This window comes from Mauremys mutica, chromosome 1 (assembly GCF_020497125.1).
Source record: "Mauremys mutica isolate MM-2020 ecotype Southern chromosome 1, ASM2049712v1, whole genome shotgun sequence".
Lineage (NCBI taxonomy): Eukaryota > Metazoa > Chordata > Testudines > Geoemydidae > Mauremys > Mauremys mutica.
In genome coordinates this window covers 107,458,604-107,481,969 of record NC_059072.1, presented here as the reverse complement: position 1 = coordinate 107,481,969, position 23,366 = coordinate 107,458,604, and the positions used below count along the sequence as shown (strand labels likewise).

At 40.3% G+C, this 23,366-nt stretch overlaps 1 protein-coding gene across 1 annotated transcript in view; it reads right to left on the bottom strand.

Annotated features, from left to right (window-relative positions):
- Positions 1-23,063, bottom strand: part of SYT10 (synaptotagmin 10) — a 52,441-nt gene extending 29,378 nt beyond the window's left edge. Inside the window, exons 1-3 of the mRNA XM_044990389.1 lie at positions 22,910-23,063; positions 11,247-11,604; positions 1,789-2,353 (exon numbers count right to left, since the gene is read on the bottom strand). Coding sequence (XP_044846324.1) covers positions 1,789-2,353; positions 11,247-11,604; positions 22,910-23,063 — 1,077 coding nt within the window. The remainder of the gene's footprint in view (positions 1-1,788; positions 2,354-11,246; positions 11,605-22,909) is intronic.
- Positions 23,064-23,366: the final 303 nt, after the last annotated feature.

Below are 23,366 nucleotides of genomic sequence, written 5' to 3'. Positions count from 1 at the left end.
AGGACTAAGAACATAATAAAAAAAACCCAATTTCATATTCAGCCCAGAAATATTTTAATGTTACCTATGAACCTTTGAAGTCTACACAGTGTAGCAACCAGGGCTGGTGTCAGAGACAGGGTGACCAGATGTCCTGATTTTATAGGGACAGTCCCAATTTTGGGGTCTTTTTCTTATATAGGCTCCTATTACCCCCCACCTTCTGTCCCGATTTTTCACATTTGCTGTCTGGTCACCCTAGCCAGAAAAGACAGTGGAGGTAGCTGAGACAGTTGTTCCAGTCCTGTGCATGAGATGTTGATGCTCATTGGTACCTCTAGTGGTGGGTCAGTGCTGATGCACTGCTCTATAGAGCAACACAGGGTCTCACTAAGTGCAACAGCAACAGTAGGCTGAGGTGGCGATGTCATTAGCAGCAGCTGCTGTAGAAGAGAGTCAGCAGCAGGTGACTGCCGAGGAGGTGCCAGGCAGCATGAAGAGAGCCTGAAATGAAGCCCTGAACAGCCCCTGGCTATTCTGAGATTCTGGAAAAGGCGCAAAATGGAAGGCAGACTGGGAATGGGGAAAAACAGGGGCACCGGGGACACAAATGATGGGAGATGTGAAAAGATGAAGGGAGGTGAAAAAAAAGGGCAGAGAGACAGGGGTGTGCGTGAGAAAAGGGCACAAACAGAGGGCAGAGAAAAGGGGGGAAACAGCAAATGGAAGGAGGGAGCCAAGGCCACCAATGTGAAGGGGGAATGAGGAAAATAATAAATGGGGGACAGAGACAAGGTAAGAGGGTGAGTCCTCTGGGAGAAAGGGGGAAAACAAAGAGGATGGCGTAGAGCTCCCACCTGTGAGGGAGAAGCCCTGCTTGTGTTTCCTCTCCTAAACCCAGTAAATCTTGGGTGCAGTGCTGGCAACAGCCCACCTCCTACTGAAAAAGCATGGATAAGGAAGGCATATGGATCAGAGCGACGTAGATACCCCCAGTACAAGACAACAGGAAGTTTCCTTATGAACAGTGTAGTATTGTAGAGAAAACTGATTTGTTTTCTGAAACCATCTATCTGATTCCAAGTGGAAAAGATGAGTTTGGCCTTCTGACTGGTAAAGATAAAGTTGGGAGATAGTGTTTGTTAGTAGTTGCAGCATGTCACCTATTTGCTTCTGTTCACAGGTGAATTTTATAGGCTACAGTTCTCACTTGAAACAGCAAACCAATTCTCTCTGTTTCCAAATGCTCCCCATATGTCCTTCTGTTCTCCATCAACATTGAGTGTCTATAGTAGACATTAGCAACAAAGAATATGTAGATATTTCATGTAGGATACCCTGTGCATGGGACAGCTGTTAGAAAATCATTTTAGACACTGGATCATCTTAACCTCCATCTCTTTTTTCATTTACATTGCAATATGTGAAAGGCAGTTAATAATACTAAGGTGCTTTCATGGCATATTAGTACATGACATTTTGAAGGACAATGTGGAAATGTACATATGTTTTGCTAACAGGAAAATATTAACTGTTCCTGTTAAACAGTGACACTTAGGGGTATTTGATTTAATTAATCAATCTAATTTTCATTTGTATAGTGTGTCATGAGGGTAACTCTATGTTCCCAGAAGAGTTTTTTAAATTACATTTCATGGCTTCCCAATTATCTTATTTTCCAAGCTCAAAGGAAAACACTGGCAACTTTTTTTTTCAATCTGTGCAGATAGGCAGTATATGCTTTCCGTAAACTACAAAGGAGAAATGAAAATGTCATCAATTTGAACACTTTTGGGACACATTACTTACTGTGGTGGCACAGTGGATGTCTTTCCACACAGTGGCTTCCCTGGAGAGATCAGAGACTTCAAAAAAGTTATCAAGAATAACTTCCCCAATCATGTCATGTCTAGAAAATCTGTCAAAATCATATACACTGAAATGCAATTTCCTGTTGCTGAGCTGATCATAGGCTACAGGAAACTGAAAGGTTTCATCAAAGACAGGATTTAAAGTCTTTCTGTGAACCCGTGTCTGAAACTTCTTTTTCCTGTCTGGGAGAAGGTAAATCTTAACGTACGGATCTGAGGTTCCTGTGAAGTCTTTAGCGGGTAGATCTAAGGCTTTGACAATGGTAACAACAAGGAGTTCATTTTCATAATCATACCGGAGAGTAAAGTTAAGTTTCCCACAGATTTTCACATCTTCTTGCTTATCTTCCGAATCAACAGACTTCTGTTTATAGAGTTCTGGTTTTATTCGCCCAATGCTGGTTGTTGTTTCACCCCGTTGTAAAATCGGATCTGTCCCCATGTTAAAATCAACACTGGACACTTGCATCTGCCTTGGCAAGTGCCTCCTGAAAGAATTATGCCTGCACACACAAAAAATTAGCTGGGATTATCTCCATGAAAACGTATGGGTTTTCCCAAATAAAAATATGAACAAAAATTCTAAACAAATAAAAGCTTAGGTTTAAAAACAAAGAAATTGCTGTGCAAATCCAGTCTTGAACTAAGAATTAACATTAACACCATACAACATAATTTTACATGAAAATGGAATTTCTTATCCCAAAAGACACCCAATTTCCTAGCAATACAACACATACCTTGTTTTGAAAAATGTGTACCTGAAACTGCAGTAGAAATTATATGACTCCCCAAACTTCAGTAAGGCTAAAACATCACTGTAAATTTATACCTTCATTTTTATGGTAAGTGCCATGTGATTTTTTTAAAAAATCAGAATTGGTCAGGACTTCAGTTTTATATCTCATAAAATAGGAACTCTAACACTGATCCCTAGCACCATGCTGGCGTATTAGTACAGTGTTGTTACACAGGGAAAAGTACCGCCTACCACTCATCATCAACACTTCCTGTAACTCTTGGGCATTCCTTGGAGGTTTTCCATCTAAGTATTTAACAGGCTCAACACTTCTCAACTTGCGAGATCTGAAAAGACCATAAGGTACTAGGGCTGCAGGTAAAAGTATAGCATTTAACCAGTAGAGGCCCTAATCCTGTAAAGATTTATACACATGCCTACATCTTTTCAGGATTGAGGTTATAGCTGGGTTCCGATTGGTGTTTTAACATTTAACATTGAATTCTAGCTCTTCTATAGTTTAAAGCTTTATTAGACATTTTTATGTTCCATTTTTTCCTGCTTTCCTATTCACTCTACAGTGTGTCAGAAGATGAATTCGCTTAATGATACCAAAAGAAATTATTTTTAATTCCTCCTAATTTGGATTGCAGTATAGTACATTCATGATACTTAAGGCCTTATGCTGTCTACAATAACAGTGGGAATTTTGCCATTGCCTTCAAAAAGAGTAGGATCTGGCCTATTATGTGTTTTACAGTAGTATGAAACGTAGGCTAATATACTTACTATATTTAATCTGGTGAAGACTTTGTGTAACCTAAATGTCCCTTCCATTTTTCTGCCACTATAAAATTTCCCTGATATATTACCACCCTTGTAAGCTGTGCTGTGACAAACTCAGATTGCTCCTATGACTACACTTATACTTAGTTGCCATTAAAAACCAATTTAATTGTCAGAATTTCCTCACTTTTGCACAATCTATTACTTATTAATGCCAGATATAAATGTGCATTACTGCTCAGTTCCCCCACAGTTCAGCATGCTGAAACCAAGAGGAGTCATAGCTGTATGTTTATTTCTTTAAACCAGGAAAACAAATTCTCCTTTTGAAAATGATTGTGAGTAATTTCATGGAAAATATTCTTATTTATGCTGCATGGGAGAGGTGCACAATGAACAAAACTGTTATGGATCCTCTGAGTGCTGCACCAACGGGGCAATCTGCAGCCATTAAATAATGAACAAGAACATTTTCCATTCTGGATGCCTTAGGGGTGTTGAGTGCAGGGAACAGTCCTCTCAACACAGCCATAATTTGGATTTGAACTGGTTATAAGAAATCTAAGTGTTTCAAACCCAAAAGTTATATGCATAAAACACACTTCTGATCACACACATTTCTGCATCAGAAAGAAACTCTCAAACTGAACTCTAATCAAATTAAAAAAATAAGTTAAAAATAAGTTAAGGTGCCACAAATGTCCTCGACTCTGCCTGCAAATTTGGAGGGATTTTTAAAAAAAAGTTTTTCTCCTCCATGTTGTATGAAAAAATCTACATAAACAGGAGAATCTGACTATGCAGTAGAAACTGTGAAACAAACTGCTGTCAGAGGAACAAAGTAAGCAAAATGGAAACATACAAAAAAGTTTCTTTGATCTCTTGCATTTATAATAATCTGAGGTAGTATTTGTAAAAATAATAGGTAACATTTTTCAAACAAATGTAATTTCTACATTGCAAGAGTCCTTTCAAAATTAAAAACATTTACACACACACACACACGCCGTAATATCCTCCAATGAAACTAGTCACTGTTTTAAGTGTCACTTGATAAAACTATACAGCTGTAAGATTGCTCTCTATGGGAACCAAGGCTCAGTAGCACTTTTACTCTACTAAGCCAATGCCCTAATTACACAGTACCCAGTGAATGTTCTGAGTCACAACTTTTCAACAAGACAGCTAATTACTCTTTTAATTATTAAGGTGCTTCACTGTTGTCATGGCAACATAGTTATGTTCCTTTTTTCTGCAATAACAAAGGGATTAATGACTGTTGTACTGAAGTGCAAGGATCTCAGCCAATCACATTGTGGAGATGCCATATAGTTACAGACTCACACCTCTACTAGGGCTTTCAGTGACAAGAGAGTGCAGGTCCATGCACTCTGATTCACTACTGCCCCTAAAAGCACCATCATCAATAATAATACCTAGCTCTTATATAAGATTTTTCATCAGTAGATTTGAAAGTGCTTAAAATTGGCCTCCACATCCCCCAAACAAGCATGATATCCTCAAATCAGATGAGAAAAACTTTGTGTCATAAATATTTACTCCCTAGATATTTTCCAGTAATAATAATAATAGTAATTATATAACAATGATTAACATGACAGTGCTTTCTGTTAACTCAGTAAGAACCACACCCAACGAAATAAGAACAGACGGATGACACTATGATTAAGGCACTGGACTGGACGTCAGAATATATGAGTTCAATTATTAGCTCTTTCACAGACTCCCTGTGTGACCTTGGGCAAATCACTTAGTCGGCTGTCTAGCCAAACATATAAGTACATGCTTAACTTTAAACGGGCTTAAGTTAATCCCTAGAATGGAACATAAGCACATGCTTAAGTACTTTGCTGAGTATGGATGGACCTAAGGATGTGCTTAAGTACTTTGCTTTAAGACAGAGGTGGGCAAACTACGGCCGCGCGAGACCCCCCTCCTGCCCAGCCCCTGAGCTCCTGCCCCGGGAAGCTCACCCCTGGCCCCTTCCCTACTGTTCCCCCTCCCCCGCAGCCCAGCTCGCTCCGCCGCCTGTGCAATGCTCTGGGCAGCGGGGCTGCGAGCTCTTGCCGGACAGCGCAGCTGCAGATCCACAGCCTGACCCAGTGCTCTGTGCTGTGTGGTGGTGTGGCTGGCTCCAGCTGGGCGTCGCGGCTGCCTGTCCTGGTGCTCTGGTGGTGCAGCTGTTGCGCTGCCAGCCACCGGTGCTCCAGGCAGCGTAGTAAGGGGGCAAGGAGCGGGGTGTGTGTGTGTATTGGATAGAGGGCAGGGGCGTTCGGGGTGGTAGTCAGAGGGCGGGGGTCTGGATAGGGGTCGGGGCAGTCAGAGGGTGAGGAACAGGGGGGTTGAATGGGGGCAGGGGTCCCCAGGGGGAAGTCAGGAAGGAAAAAGGGGGTTGGATGGGGTGGCGGAGGGCAGTCAGGGGAAGGGGTTCTGGGGGCGGTCAGGGAGAAGGGGTGGTTGGATAGGGCAAGGGTCCTGGGGGGGACAGTCAGAAATGAGAGGGGTTGGATGGGGCAGTGAGGGGCAGTCAGGGATGGGGGTTTCAGGGGCTGTCAGGGGACAGGGAACGGGGGGTTGGGTGGGACAGAAGCCCCGGGGGGGCTATGGGGGGGAAGCAGGGGGAGGGGTCAGATAGGGGGTGGGGGCCAGGCCACGCCTGGCTGTTTGGGGAGGCACAGCCTCCACTAACCGGCCTTCCATACAATTTTGGAAACCCGATGCAGCCCTCAGGCCAAAATGTTTGCCCGCCCCTGCTTTAGGATCATGGTGACTCAGTTCCTCATCTGTAAAATGGGGGTTGGGGTGGGTTTTGATAATACTTCTTTTCTCCCAAACTTTATCTATCTTGTCCAGTTAGATTGTAAGCTTTTCAGGGCCTCTTTGTATAATGGGGCTTCATTTTCAGTTGGGGCCTCTAGGCATTACTGTAGTACAAATAATAAAGAGTAATAATTTGGCCTTTGGCCTTAGAGTTTACTTAACCCAATATAGGATTATTAACTTGCACAGAGAAAGCACATTCACGTTATAAACTAATTATAAAATAATGACTAGTATAGAGCAGACAGTTTGGACACTCTTATTTCTCCTTCTGTATGATACAAGGATATGGGGACTTGAAATGAACTTGTAAGGCAGTAAGTTAGTCTGGTAGTGGTTGCTCCAGCCATTAAGCATAAGGGTTTCCTTCTCTTATTTTTAATCATATCCAATGTAACTAAGATGTTCTAATTATCTAAATAAATGTCTAGTCCTTTTTTCAATCCTAGAGTCGTAGTCTGAATCCTACTGTGGTAATTAGTTCCATAGGTCAATTTTGCCCTGCATTTTTTCCCCATTTGATCAGCTTTTAATTTGTCGCCTTTCAGTTTTGTTGAAAATTCCCTTGGTTTTGTATTATAAGCAAGGGTAAATAGATGCACCCAATTTACCATGAATTATTTTGTGTACTTCTATTATCTCCCCTCTTATTCCTCTCCTCTCTAAACTGAACTGTCCCAGGCTTTTCAATATCTCCTCAGAGCAAAGTCTCTCCATGCTACTAAAGATTTTCGTTTCTGCCTCTGGAACGCTTCTATTTTTGCTATCTCTATGTTGACTATAGTGGGAGTTCTGAGCTCAACACCTCTGAATATCTCTTTGTACGCATGTCAACTTCGGCACCCAAAAATGGAGGGATCCAAAGTTAGAAGCTACCTTTGCAGATTTGGCCTTAGTGACTTTCTCGAGGTCACACAGTGAGTTAGTGGCAGAGTTAAAAATGGAATCTGAGTCTCCTCATAGTCTTACATTCACCCCACTAGGCAGTAGCTGCCTCCTGCAGATTTCAGCTGCCCCCTTCCTTTCTCTAGTTTGATTAATTTCTTAAAAAGTAAATAATCTCTACTGCAAAAGCTACTTTAAATTTAACTCCTGTTTAGTTCATCTCAGCCGATGAGCTGGAGGAAGAAAAGAAGAGGAAAGAAAGAAGTTGGGCTGAAGTGGGATTGATTTGGGAGTGTCACAAAGGAGGAAAGAGGAACTTAATATTTTCCACCATGAGACCAACTTTTCTTTTAGAGATGCTATGGATTGTACTTCTGGATAGTTTCAATTCTCACCTGCTGTTATAGGGAATTAAATCAAGGGCTGTTTAATAAGCCCAGTTTAGATTTTTCAGTAGTTAAACTAAAGTTGCAAATGGCCAGAGGGCCACAAGCTGCTTCTGAAAGGACTTCTGGCATCCTGGGGAAGAAAGAGACCAAACAATTCAAGAACTTTTTTAAAAGATGAAGTTAGATGAAATTTGTTAGAAAACAAATGTAGGTAAGGGTGTTTGTAACTTACGTCCCACTAAGAACTCCAGAATGGATGGCTATGTTATGATAAATAGTTCAAAATGATTTTTAAAAAGTTGTTTTTTCCTTTCTGAAAATGTAAATTTTTCCTGGGCCGCTAGTGAGTGTAGTTCTCAAGTGGATGAAGGTACAAAGCCAAAACATATCCAAGAGGTGCAACAGTGGTGCAGAAATGTTCATCCTGTTATAGTTTACTGCTTAATTGGGATCAAGACACTGAAGAGTGACTTTTTTAAATAAGCCAACCTTCTTCATAATATTACAAACTATGACAATGATATAAAATGTTCCAGTTAAGCTGAGAAACATCATTTTCCTGAACATATCTCTGTGTTAAAAATACTATCCAGAAATTGTGATCAGATACATTGTTAGGTTTTGAATAATTTATTATATGATTATAGTTATAATTAGTTAATATCATGCAGTTTGTTTTTATTAATAATTAACTAATGCGAGAAGACCAAAAATGTATCTTATTTGCATGATAGACTCTTGTCCAGATCCTCTGCTCTAAATCTAAGTTCAGCATAGGTAATGGGGGATATTAAGGGTTGGTTACACTCCCTAATTCTCTGCTCCAGTACAGGTTAGAGAAACCTAGGAGCTACTCTAACTTTAGCCACCTGGCAAACTTTACTGATTGGCTATGCTCAGTTGGCAAATGGTCTGAGTGCAATGCATTCTGGTCATTTGCTGTTGTGACATGCCCTTGCTGAATAGTGCTTCTGCTGAGAGTGGTGTAGAAGCCAGCTACACCACTTCTATGTCTGCTAGGGACTCTCCTACCACTACAGGTATTCCAACAAGGAAGCTGTAGCCAGATTCTCAGAGTGACACAAAAGGGACTGAGCAATCCAGAGAATTGACCTTTGTGTCTGCTCTCCTGATAGATAAAGTTTTGGATCATGATAATTACATTACTGAATGTGAGAGGTTCAAGGAGCAGTAGGCAAACAGCTATATGAAACAAGTGTAGGTATGGGAAAAAGGTATTTGTAAATACAGAATGGACCATGTGGAAGGCTACTGTGAAGCTTTTATGGGGGATCTGATTCTAAAAATACACAAGAAAGTATTTTGTATGTTAGACACTCAGCTTTGAGGGGAACCCTAAAAGGGCTATGTCTCCAAAGATCCCACTGTCAAATGGCAGCTCCAAAGCCAGGAGAGATGAAAGGCCGATCTGAGTGAAGTTTTCCCCTTGATAATCTGGAATGAGCAAGAGAGAAAGACCCCCTGGAAACACTACCAGCTGATACCAGTGAGAAGAGGAGAAATCACTGCTTATACTCCTTAAGATTGTCCCCAGCTCCAAGACTTTTTACGGTTTTAGGGTCTGATCCAATGCCCATTAGAAATCTACAGGAATACTTCCATGGACTTCAATGGGCTTTGGATGAGGATCCTGGGAGCTGTTTCCTTTCCTATATGATACTACACATAGTACTTGGGTTTGTTTTGCAGCTAGATATTTCTTCTATCTATTCATTGACTGATGTTTCTTGGAGGTTTACACTACCTGATGGAGATTTTGGGGCATGAGAAGTGATGGCATGGACAAGAACCTTCCACTTAATATCAAACTATTCTATGTAATATTCTCATCATGTTAAATGATACCAACTTTGGTCGCTCTCTGGCCAGAATGACAGTTATGATTTCATGGATGTCTCTCCAGCATTTTTAAAATGTTTCATGTAACAAGTCAGATTCTGTGCTCCGTCACTTAGGAAGTGGAGCACTGGACTTGGAGCCCAGACAAATTGGGAGAAAAAGACGGCTTTAAGCCATCTGTGCACCTTCCTAATTCAAGGATGTTTAAGACGATTGTGCAGTTCCTGGTGTGAGTGAGACCTTCCCTAAGGAATGTTTCGATTTATGACAGCCTTACATCGCTGCTTCACAGCCCGGAACAGTAGTAGAACAAAGCACTCCAGCCACTCACCATCCCATTCACAATACTCCCCCAGCAAATCCCTGTGCACAGGAGATCAATATAAGGTTGTTTATGTACATATATACTGGGCATAAAGAGGCCACTGTGGGCAGGGGCAGCTCTAGACATTTCGCCGCCCCAAGCACGGCGGGATGCCACAGGGGGCGCTCTGCCGGTCGCCGGTCCTGCGGCTCCGGTGGACCTCCCGCAGGCGTGCCTGTGGAGGGTCTGCTGGTCCCACGGCTTCGGTGGACATCCCACAGGCGTGCCTGTGGAGGGTCCGCTGGTCCCACGGCTTTGGTGGACCTCCCGCAGCCGTGCCTGCGGAGGGTCCACTGGTCCCACGGCTCCACCGAAACCGCGGTACCAGCGGACCCTCCGCAGGCACGCCTGCGGGAGGTCCACCAGAGCCATGGGACCAGCAGACCCTCTGCAGGCAAGCCGCCAAAGGCGGCCTGCCTGCCGCCCTCCCGGCAACCGGCAGAGCGCCCCCCGCGGCATGCCGCCCCAAGCACGCGCTTGGCGTGCTGGGGCCTGGAGCCGCCCCTGACTGTGGGGGACAGATTCTGTCTCAAGATGTCATCTTCAACATTTGCCTGAACTGTTCATGTGTTTTTGCTTCAGTTTCAAGTGTACATAGTACAAATCATTTATTGAGCAAAAATGAAATACTTTATATTTAGCATTTATTAGTTTCATTTATGTCATGATTCACAGCATCTCTCTTCCCCGCTTTCATTTTCCCTGTGTCTAAAAAGCATTACTAAATTATTTCAGATGTAGTGAGTGATGTTGTATTTCACTGTTTAAATGTCTCCTGTGCATTAAATACTTAAGTCACAAAAATTTCTTTGATACTACGAGTACTGCTACATGTCACAGTATATCTTTAGTTCACCGCATATTGACATAATCCAGTACCTGAGATGGACAAACAGTTGGTATTCTCTATATTGTACCAGGGCTTTCGGAGCTGCTTCAGATTTATTAAAAAAAATCCCTGTATTATAGGTGTAATGTATTAGGAATATTCCACAAAGAGGTATATTTTGTTGAGTGTGGAATTTTTAATCCTTTTAAAACGTCAATCCACATCTTAAAGAAATGTGCATCAACCACATGTTTGTAATTTATTTTCTGAGTCAAATTTCAGTTGATGGAGCTGTAAAAATATGCATACCGATTGTACCTGAAAGCTGGAGATGTCCTATATGCTTGCCTGGCTCTGGCAAATTGCCGTAAAAGATCCTTCCTTAAATAAAAGTTTGTATGGAAATGTGTCACAAGTACAAATACATATTTAAGTACAATAGTGACAGACATAGACTTGATCTTTGCATTTATAAACAATGAAATAATTTAATTTAAATATTCATTTTTGAGAGACTGTTCATTATGGCTGTTTACTGAAAACTTTGCAGAAATGTTGATGCTTTGGCTTAATATGACTGCTTTACCGAAAACTTGTAAGCACTGGACTGAGAATGCTCCAATTTTGAGGCCTTAATTCACAACGAAATGCTCTGGCTCTTATCTTTACTCTATAAATTGCCATAAAATTGAGTTTTCCTTACCTTGATGAGGATGCAGGCTCAGTGATCTGTCTCTGCATGCGTGCATGTTTAATTAGATGTTCTTTCAATGCATTCTGGACTTCGGCTGGAATATCAGGTGAAGTGTGGCTAATTTTCATTGCAGCCTCAAGTACCTTCACTGAAGGTTTCCCATTTTCTTTAATTTCCTTTTTCTCGTTGGTTTCGAAAACCTCAGCAGGAGCACTACAGGTGCTTTGAGGGATATTACTGGTATTAGAAATAAGAGGTTTGCTTCTCCAGCATGGCCAACACAACTTCCAAAAGACAAATAGCGAGACTACCAGCAAGGCAAGCCCACAGAAGCTGACGACTACTGCTAGCAGACTGACTGAGATGTCTGCAAACAATCAAAAACAAAGATCATCAAGACAGTCAAGTACAGAGAAAAAGAAACATGACACAACTAAGGAAGCAGAAGATTTTAGATATTTCTCTTGTGTAGAGCTTTCAGGATATGACAGATGAACATTTTCACTCTTGCAGATATCTAAAAAATATACATTTTTCAAGTTTTATCCACTAATAACAATTTAACTAAAATTCTATTAATTATTGCTTTGTTGCTCAACCAATGGCCAGTTTCAGCCAGTCTTACTCACACTAAAATGAATGGGTGTGCATGAGGAGTCAAGTGCTAATCATTGAGAGGAAGCGTAGCCTGTCTTTCCATTGATTTTAGTGGGCTTTGGGTTAGGCCCTGGCAAGAACTTCAGTGGAGTAAAACCAAGAATGTATCTGACTCAAAAAATTAAATCACAGAAGTTATCTTCTATGAGTACACATTAATATAGATCATCATCTGAACCCTGGCAGATATATACAGTTGTTCAGCATCTTCCAAACTTTGGTCACGTTAGGAAACAGGATTCAGCTGCTCTCTTTTTTTTAACAAATATGGAGATATGACCAGCACAGGCTAACATCCAAAAGCTGCTCAGATCAAGATGGCATTTAGTGTGGTGGTACCTGGAGTCTCCATGGGCTATCCCTCTGTACTGAAAATGAGACTCACCACAGACCAAATTGTAGACCATGTGCTGCACTTTAGCTACCCCTGCTATCCTGCATTTGATTTGGCCTGCCACCATGGGTGAACATGTCCAATGACATTACCAAAGCAAAGAAAACAGATTTCATCTCTCTCAACTTTGTGAACAGATTCAGATTTCAGGGGAAGGCTGACCTTTCGTAGTGCCAGTAGGAGTCCTGATTAGGAGCATTATTATATGAGACACACTTCAGTTAGATTTTTTTCAGTACCATGTTATATTATAAAATATAGACTTAAAAATTCTCAAACCCCTTTTCTTTTGAAAAGGGCCTTTCACATGTTTTAAAATTATTCAATCGGCCTCAATTAAATCTTGTGGAGAATTCTTGTCCCTTAAGCAATTGCTGCTACCGCTTGTTACAACAAGGGTTGACAGATCTACAGCTAATACTTTGCATCCAAAGCTTCAGGCTCCATGCAGCTAAAATGAACCAGCTGAGAAGCACATTGAGCACTTTAAATACAAGTTTGCTAAAAAATCACAGAAAGAAAAAAATCCTTGAACTACACAGTGGTTCTATGAAATGGTACGTAGCTCATTCTTTCCTTAGTGGGATTAGAAGTACAATTGAAATTTGAGAAGTTTGTTTTTTTAAAGATTATAATTATGATTTCCAGATACATATCTTTCAATAATAAATATTGAGCTCAATGTCCATATACCATGAAAAGAGATAACAGTAATAAAAGAAAAAAAGAAAGGTTTAGAGCCTTGAGAAAATTGGAAAGGCCCAGAAAAACCTTGGGGTTTAAACTGAGCCAAATCAAGATTAAAAGGGTTCTTAAAAATAAAAAAGCAGAACATTCTTTTGCATAGGAACTGTACAGTTTGGCCAATGTACATGGCAGAGGGGCATTTCTGGCACATGATGGCATATATCACACTGGTAGACATGCAGGTGAACGCTAAAGAATAAATGGACACAAATCAGACATCAAGAATTGTAACATTCAAAAACCAGTAGGAGAGCACTTCAGTCTCCCTAGACACTCAATAACGGACTTAAAAGTGGCCATTCTTCAACAAAAAAACCTTTAAAAACAGACTTCAGTGAGAAACTGTAGAACTGGAATTAATTTGCAAACTGGACACCATCAAATTAGGCCTGAATAAAGACTGGGAGTGGCTAGGTCACTACAAAAAGTAATTTTCCCTCTGTTGATACTCACACCTTCTTGTCAACTGTTGGGAATGGGCCACATCCACCCTCATTAGCACTACAAAAAGTAATTTTCCCTCTGTTGATATTCACCCTTTCTTGTCAACCGTTGGGGATAGGCTACATCCACCCTGTCTGAATTGGCCTCGTTAGCACTGACCCCCTAACTTGGTAAGTATCAGAGGGGTAGCCGTGTTAGTCTGGTTCTGTAGAAGCAGCAAAGAATCCTGTGGCACCTTATAGACTAACAGACGTTTTGCAGCATGAGCTTTCGTGGGTGAATACCCACTTCTTCGGATGCAAGAAGAAGTGGGATGCATCCGAAGAAGTGGGTATTCACCCACGAAAGCTCATGCTGCAAAACGTCTGTTAGTCTATAAGGTGCCACAGGATTCTTTGCTGCTTCTAACTTGGTAAGGTAACTCCCATCTTTTCATGTGCTGTAATATATATACCTGCCTACTGTATTTTTCACTCCATGCATCTCATGAAGTGGGTTTTAGCCCACGAAAGCTTACGCCCAAATAAATTTGTTAGTCTCTAATGTGCCACAAGGACACCTCGTTGTTTTTGCAGACTAACATGGCTGCTACTCTGAAATTTCAATGAGAATCATTCATTGTAAGGCCAGAAGGGACCATTAGATCCTCTGTCTAGTCTGATCTCTGGTATTTCACAGGCCAATCAGTTTCAGTAACTAATTTGAATTTGTCTGGCTTCAGCTTCCAGCCATAGGTTCTTGTTATGCCTTTCTCCACTAGAGTAAAGAGGCCCATCATTTTCTATCCATGAAAGTAGTTATACACTGTAATCAAGTCGTTTCTCAATCTTTTTGATAAACTAAACAGATTGAGTTTTATGTAGAGAGGGGTGGGAGATGGTTCCCCATCCCAGACTTTGATGAACCTACCCCAAAATTTGCATTAGCCTCCCCTCCATAACCTCCTCTCCCACTGCAAAGGTCAAATGTTACACAGTAGTAAGGGAGGCATGGGAGTCTGCTGTGAAATGTGGTATTTGCATGTTTGTTAATATCACTTTTCCCAGCTTCCCAGCTAGCTAACAAGTTTGTTGCAAAAAGTGATATTGACAAAGTTTCTTTGCAACACCCCTCCTGTCTTAAACAGTAATTATTAAAAAATATATATTCTGTTTATAACATTAATTTGATAAAATGTGTTTTGGTCTTAATTTAAAAGCAATGTGAAAATGTAAATTCATTTTAAACAGTAGCGTTATAAATGTAGCATTTAAAATAGGGTTAATATGAAAATGTGTTTTAATTTGTAAGCAGTGGGGGGTACACTCAAAGGCTTGTGGTGAGAAAGAGGTTGCCTGTACAAAAAGTTTGAGAACCACTGGTCTAGATAATAGTTAGTCCTGCCTCAGTGCAAGAGATTGGACTAGATGACCTATTGAGGTCCCTTCCAGTATTACATTACTATAATTCTATGGTCCGTATCCTTTCCTCCTTGATGTATGATCTTGCATTTGGCTGTACTAAAACACATTTTGTTTGAACATGTCCAGATTACCAGGAGAACCAGGTGGCTCTGTCTGACTGTCCTGTCCTCATCGCTATTTACCATTCCACTAGTCTGTGCCATCCCCCAATTTTATCAGCCGTTATATTTATTTCCAAATCATTGATAAAAATGTTGAATACTGTCAAGCCTAAACCCAGCAGAATCTCTCTAGAAACACCCACATTCAATGAGAATTCCCCAGTAACTACTTTTCTGAGTTCCCTTATTAGGAACATGAGAAAGTTTAGTTATTTGAATAGGTGGATGGAATCACAAATAAAAAGCAGTCACAGAATTGTACAAATCCTTTCCTTTGAGGCTCTTGATAAAATCCAACTGTGAGTTATTGGTCTTAGCCAGAGGCAATACTTTTCTAATACTTCAACTTTTCTGTGAAGGAAAACACTTTTTAAATCAAGGCTCCCCTCACAACTTAGTACTAGCCTCTTTAGTTTTAACAGCTTTAAATTGTAAATATTTTAAATGTTTTTCTCATCTATTTCAGATTTTATCTAATTCTAATAACTTTACAGGAAATATATCCAATCATGTTAACCCAAAAGAATCAAATCAGACTTCTAGACCTTCAATAGAAAGAAAAAAAATTATATGAGAGGTAATTTTAGGAGTATTTGAAGTATATTCAATGGCTTCAGATGCTGTAATGGTACCATAAAATATTTTAATTAATAACAATGCAGTTTTGCATTTCCTAGGAAGTTGAGCAGCAAATTCATTCCCCAAATACTGAAATTATTGCTATAAATCTAAATATCATAGAAGATAACAGAAAGTACAGATAGTATTAGCTCATTTCCTCAGTTCTGATGGTCACTCAACTAAGCAATTATTAAAATTACCCTGCTGTCATATTAAGCCAGAATTCATTCAAGCCCAGCTGTGGAATAGTACTAAACCTGAGCTTTCCAAATCCTATGTATCAGACTGGAAATGTCGCCTATAATGTCTTTTTTCACAGAAAGTTTGATTTGATAAGAGAAAATATCAAGAGACATTTCTTCAGACAGGAGTCTCTTTGCATGCCCATCAAGGAAGTTTAGTACTTAAGGCTGAATCTGTCAACAGGAATGGATTGCATTCCCTATATGTCAATAATGTGCTATTTGTCCCTAACTAAGACTTAAAGATAGGGACAAATTAAGAGCCTAATTTAATTTTTGGATGCAGATGGATGTACATTAATTCTGTTATGGAAAAAGTCATGGGTGTTTGTATCCTGAGATGGCTGCTATAACCTGCTCTGGGTTGAAGATGGATCAGGAAATCAGGGACCTGTAACCAGTTCCCTGACAGTCCTCTCCGCCCAGCTGCATTCAGCCATTCATACCATCTTCAATAGTATCTAGAATAGGACATCTCAAGTTTTGTTCTTATGCTTCACAATATCTTATAAGTGCTGTGAATTGCATTTAGTATTCCTGTCCTCATATTGTGCTGTATTAAAACTATGGGTGAAAACATGTCCAGATTGAAGTCAATCACAAATCTCCTATTGACTTCAGGATAGGGCCAGGATTTCACCTGGAGTATTTTTTGTACAGCATCCAATCATTTGCCATGATTTCATCTCCACGAGCTAATAAGAGTTTAAGATTGAAAGTACCTGTCATTTTTCTGTTGGTTTTCCAATTAAAATGACTCCTTCAAGCTGTTGTATCATTGGGCCATTTTGTATTTCTCATTTGACTTTGTCACATTTATTTTTGGAAATGCAGAGTGCCTGAGTAGTATTTACTTCAAATTCTTCTTCCTCTAGCTTCTGGCTTTCACTGTTTATAGGTACCCTTGAAAATACATCCACTACGAAAAGCTGATTATCAGCCAGTATTTCACATTAAACAAGTACTCTAGAAATTTCATGATCATTTTCTGGATTCTAGGCAATGCTTTGCACAATAATTTCTGTAATAGAGCATCCAACAATTTATGGTCCATATTGACTTCAGTTGATTTCAGCTCATAAAATCATCCATTACCAAACACACTGCCTGCATTTCCTTTTCATTCTGAATGCAGTTTGGTTATATTTCAGTGCTTTCGAAACATATCTCACTGCGTGGCTATCTTATAGAAGGACAGTGCTCAACCCATGTGAGTTTCCACTGAGACCCAGGGGTCTTTGTTAATCTCAATTACAGTGTTTCTAGAACTTTTATTTAAGTGCCCAAATTTCTCTTTTGCTAATCACCCAAGTGCCATTCAGTACTATCCACAGCCAGCACTCTGAGTGTAGCACTTAATTATGACAAATTAGATCACCTTAGTAGGATTTTCCATTTGTACAACTGCCTGGATACAATCAAACTCCATTGTAATTGAGCATGAGTCCTATACAACTAACCTCATTTAGACTAAATCTAGCATGTTTGCTGTTTAATTTAAGATTTTTTTCCTTTGGAAAACTGTGGAACATTACACAATTGTATTGTTGATCATTGTGTTAACTATTTCTCCCCCAAATTAGCAAATCATCAACAATTCCACTCCATCCAGACCCCCACAGATTGGAAACATTATACTTTAGTATATCTCAGGAAGCTGAAGGTGTTCTGTAGTTTCTCTAGTAAACTAGACTTGCCAAAATACTTTGCTCACATCCAAAACTGAAAACACTCTTACATTTAGAAATCTAGACAAGACCTCCTTGGCTGTTCTAATACACTAACACCCACATTTGATGGCCTTACTCAAATCTTTTGACTCTGTTCAAATTTGCTTGTTTTTTATTCCAGTGGCCATACTGTTAACCCACTCTGTTGGCATCTGAATTTGCTCAATAAGTACTTTTACGTTATTGCTCACTGCTAATGGACCTGATGGTTGCACATATTTTTGGTGACACACTGGGATATATATGAATGTGTGATTCATTATCTCTTGAGAGAATAACAATCCAGTCATCAAATATATTTCATCCTGAGCAGCAGACAAGTTACATATCCATTTGATCACTGGTATTTTCAGACTGCCCTTCAACCCAAGCACCCACAAGACTTCCCTTTTTCACTGTTTCAGACTCTACTTAACAGTGTGTCTTTATACAGTGTAGTCTATAGGAACTGGGTAATGTCCTATTAAATAGTTTGAGAGTCCTCTAGGGTATGTCTACACAGGGATAAAAAAAAAAAATGGGTGGCCTGGGTCAGCGGATTCAGGCTCGTGGGGTTCAGGCTCTGGGGCTAAAAAATTGCTGCATAGACATTCGGGTTTGGGCTGGACCCCTGAGCCCTGGGACCTGGAAAGGGTGGAGGGTCCCTGGGCTCAGTCCTTCAGCACATAATACTCATGTGCACAGATGTACATACTGCTGTTTAAATATTCTGTGTTCAAGTATTTATATATTTAAATATGTTAACATTGTTATTATTTTAAAAACAAATGTGTGTTTGCATTACTTTCCTGGTGTCAGTAAATATTAAATTATGTTTGCTAACAGGGGTTTAATTAGTGTGATTGTTTTTAATTTAATCTGAGTGTAAATGCAGTTGATGAGTGTCATCTGATGGCAATGGTTTGAAGAGGAAGAAGTGTTTGCAAATAAATGCAAATGCTTCTTCAAGAGTCAGTCATTAATTGAAATTTGCATTCACGTTCTAGCTTTGAGAGAAAATATTATCTCAATAAAATTGCATGGTCACATGCAAGAATTGAAGAGAGACCACCACTGACCATTGATTTTCAAGTATAATAGAATACAGAATACAGACATTTAATATAGGTTTTAGTTTGTATGGTCATTCATAAATGGCACTCACTGTATTAAACAAAATAAAGGCAAAAGCTCAGATAGTGTAAGCAATGTCTTGTATCACCAAATGATGTCTTGCACTGCTAAGGAATTAACTACTCTGTCTGTAGAGACATGGTTACTTTCAAACACAAATTAAGTTATAGTACAATTGATAGTAATCTTAATGATCACTGATATTCATGTAGAAGTATACATGGCTACAGAAAAAACTTCCCATTCTTCAATGGAGAGATAAAAAAAACGTGTAGGAGGAGGAAATAACTTTTTCATTCATCTCTCTTTGGCGTAAACTGCCTACTACTCCATATTTGGGGTGGTTCATTGATGTGATTTTACCAATATGAGCCAACTAATATGATCTCTTAAGCATCCTATGTGACACTCTAATAATTTTGGACTAGATTCTGCCACCCTTACTCATGTTGAGTAGTACCTTATTTGGCAAGTAGTCCCACTGATATCAGTGGGACTATTTAGAAGTACTACTCTCTGAATATGGTACTATATGACAAGAGTGGCAGAACTTAGGTATGACTATCTAACTTTTGGCCTGATCCTGCTGCCTTTCTTCAAATTAAACTCTTCTGTGGTCATGGGCAGATTGTGAACCCCTTACAGTAATGAGCAGCTTCTCACACAAGTAATCCCGATGACTTTAATAGCACTACTTATGGAGTAACTGTTCACCACTGAGAGTTAGGGGTTTGCAGTTCAGCACCCAGTGAGTTTAGTGGAAGTTTTGTCTGAAGAAGAAATGCTGGATCACATCTTTTATCAGTGCATTAGTGGTCTCATCTAATGTAAGGAACAGTTTAAAAATTTTAGTGAATTTTAAAACACACATCCACATATTTATGAGAAATGAAGAAAATGTCATACAACAGAAAAGAATGTCTTTATTTTAAAACACTCTTTATTGTTTTTCATGTGAAGATGCCCTAAGATTCTATAGCTTATTAAAATGATGTAGATACACTCAAGACAATGTATTTGCTGAAGATAAGTTAAAATTTTAGCAAGCATTCATCAAATAATCTAATATCCTTATATTTTAGAAAAAACATCCTCTAGCATTATTTTTATGTAAGATGTGTTTCTAGGAATCTTATGAACAAGCAATTTTATATTCTCACCTCAGCCACTTTTACTTCATGACAAATTGTTATTGCCGCAGAATACAAAATTTAAAATCCCAGGCCTTTTGGCAGTTGCAAGTTGGTTAAGCATTATGAATTTAAAATACTGATAAGATTGTTGGTTTTGAAGAAATGCTAAAAATTAAGGTATGCAATCTAATATCTAAACAGGTGCTGAATTTAAACGTAAAAACATAATAATTTGCCTTATCAGTACCTTGGAGAGCACCTTTGTATCTTTCATATCTTATTCCTTTGTATTACATTTATGTTTGTTATAATAAAATTAATAATGACCCTCAAAAATGAATATACAATGCACAAGGTGCTCTTTTACTATAAGTAAAGCAACCCTACTGGAAGATTTTGAAGCTGAACACCAACTACATCTCCATTTGATATGATTCAATCTGGATCAAGATAATTAACATATGCTTGATTATAACAAATATGCTAAAATGTACTATATTTAATTAAAAATGCTAGTGGGAATACTGTGTAGTTCAACCAAATGAAAAATAACCAATCACATCCACCAGGAACACTTCTGCATACCCAATCTATTAATCTGTCCACCCATTTATAGCGTGTAATATATTGTATGTATTCCTCGCGCACATAGACACACTGAAATACACACAACGACCCCCCAATCGATGCAGATAAACTTCCTGCTGGATTCTGTTCCTACTGAAAACTTTGAGACTTTTGCCACAACTCCAGTAGCAGCAGAATCATTTCCTTTGTTCTTGCCTCAGGTAAATAACCACATAAAATGATCCAGAGGCGCCAGCTAGCGTTAACTTGGTCAGGGAGATTTCATTATGGATCCCTATATTCAAGCTGTGTAAATGCACCTTAGAATAAAACTTGGCACACGGTGCCTTAGCCTATGAGAAAGAACTGGAAGGGTGGTTGTTGTTATGGTTGTTTTGTTTTTGTCAACAGGAGTTGGAAATAAATTAGATCCTCATTCCTCTCTCTTTTTAAGTGAGGAGTTGCTCTGTTCTGAGGTGGGATTGTTGAGTGCTATAAAACTCCACCCTACTGCTGAATATGCACTAAAGACTTAGGGCATTAAAAGAAAAAACAAACACGGGTGGTACATTTATACTACTGCTATCGATTTTCATAAAGATTTTTAAACTATATGTTTATTATTTTTCTCTGTTGTTCAGGTCTCGCCTGCGAGCGCACAAGAATAAAGCACCAAAAATGAGCTAATTTTTTTAAGGCTCCCTTTAAAAACACTACTATAGAAAAGGCAACGGAATCATGTACTATGACAAAGTAAGGTCAAATAGCTGAACTGAGCCAGAAACCCCGAGACAATCCAGAAATGAATCCGAAACTCATTCCCTAACCTGGATGTGCCTAGGTACAAACAGTAAGTGATCAAACATGGTACCACTTGAGCTGCGTTAACTAGGCAAAACGAGACAATTTCACCTTTGATAGATTATCTTGCTTCCGAGGATTTAAATCAGTCCCTAATTTTCTTCACGTCTTCCCTGATGGGTCCTAGAACAGATCTGACCCCAAAGAACTCCACTGAATCTACAGGTTTCCATTTGTACATTCTCAGCAAACCTAGCTAAGGTAAAATACACATCCTTAACAACAAGCTCTCCCTGAAACGGGGACTCATCCTATGGGACAAATGGAGACTATCTTATTAAAATAACTGTTCCGTTCATTCATAAAACGCCTTGGTGTTGCCAGGTTTTATGGCAGCAATACTTTGCATCATCATCAAGAGATCGCTGCAACAGCGGGTCATTCAGAAAGTGCACACAAAGGTATATCGATGGATTGGTTTGGGGTCCCCCAGGATATTTTTCTCCCATAACTCTAACACGATATGCCTTTTTCATACTTAAAACTTCAACAGAAATCGGGTATACACATTAAAAAGCATCTAAACACCGTGTCTCTGCTCTGGGAATAGAGTTCCTCTCCATATCCCCCCGCCCCCCCCCCGGCCAAATCTTGAGCAATGTTATGCAGAGCAAGCCTTCGTTTGAAGCGCTTCCGATTCGTACAATCTGTTGATTTGGTGGCTGCCTGATTGAAACCCTGTGCAAGGAAAAATAAGGGCCACTGGGGAGAACAGAGAAGGGGAGACGCGGGGTAAATCATATATGTACAATAACACTTCCTTTCCCCGGAACACACATTACTAACCATTGTTTATAACACTAAACCAGCAGCCTCTTCCCCCTCCCTACATGGGTGCAACAGGAGAAAATAGTTCTCCAGCATTAAGAAAGAAAAATTTCGTTGCAGAACAATGTAAGTTCAAGTGTGTGTGTGTATGGGGGGGGGAATAGAAAGGGGGAACTAGCACTAGAAAGAGAGGGAAGGAAACGGGATACAAGGCGGGATATTTCCTGTTGCACAAATCCAACCAACTGTTGGGCTTTCACTTTGGGGGATGAGTGTCTCTCTCTCTTTCCTCCACTCCCTGATCACCGATCCAAGGTCCTGACCCCCCCACCCAAGCATTTTTCTTTCCTTTGTGGTGATTGTCCTCACGCCCTGCAGCATCGCTACTGCAGCAGCCCCTCCACACAGCATCGGAACCTTCCCGGGGCTCTGCTCTATAACCATCACCATACATAGCAAATGAGGCTCTTGGGCACCAGCGTTTGCTATGCTTGTGCTGAGTGCGGTCCTGAGTACTCGAAGAAAAACTGCTTATGGTTATTGTTATTTTAACGTGGATTCTCTCTCTCCCCCACCCCCCACTCCATAGGCAAAGCAAAGAAAAAGTTCAACTTTCCAAACGCCCACACAACCTGCTGCCGCTGCTATTAGTAGATAACCGTCCCACACGCGTGTTCCCCCCTCTTTGCGCTAAGGAAGCGAAGTGGAGGCAAGGAGCAGAGTGAGGGGGACAAGGGGAAAAAAGAGAGTGGTGGAAAGAAGTTGGGGGGGGAAGCAGCAGAAGACTAGAGACGAGCAGGAGAGGAGAGCTCAGCAGAGAGTCCACTGTACCTGTGCTGCCTATACCTTGCTTGGTGGTCTCCAAGGGGAAGAAGATGCCTGAACATTTCTCCCGCTCCACCTGGCCCCCCAGGCACAGCTCGGAGATGATCTGCAGCGCCTTGTGACACAGGCTCCCCACACCATCTTCCTTGTGGAAACTCATCTTCTCCTCCTTCTTCTCCAGCCTCCTTCCCTCTCCTCTAAGCCATTGCTTGCCTGGGAAGGGTTTTCTGGATGGCACTAAAAAGCTACCAAGTCACCATCCCCGGAAAGGGGGAAAAAAAAGGAAAGGGGAGAGGAAGAGCAGACAGAGAACCGGTGCAATTGAGACGTTGCAAGTGAACCAAGGCTCTCATCAGCAAGGGTGGGGGGGGAGGGAAAAAGAAAAGGAGGGAAACAAAATAAGCATCCACTTAGCAACGCCTTTTGTGCCTAGCAGGCTTCGGTAGGCAGCTGTGTCCAATGG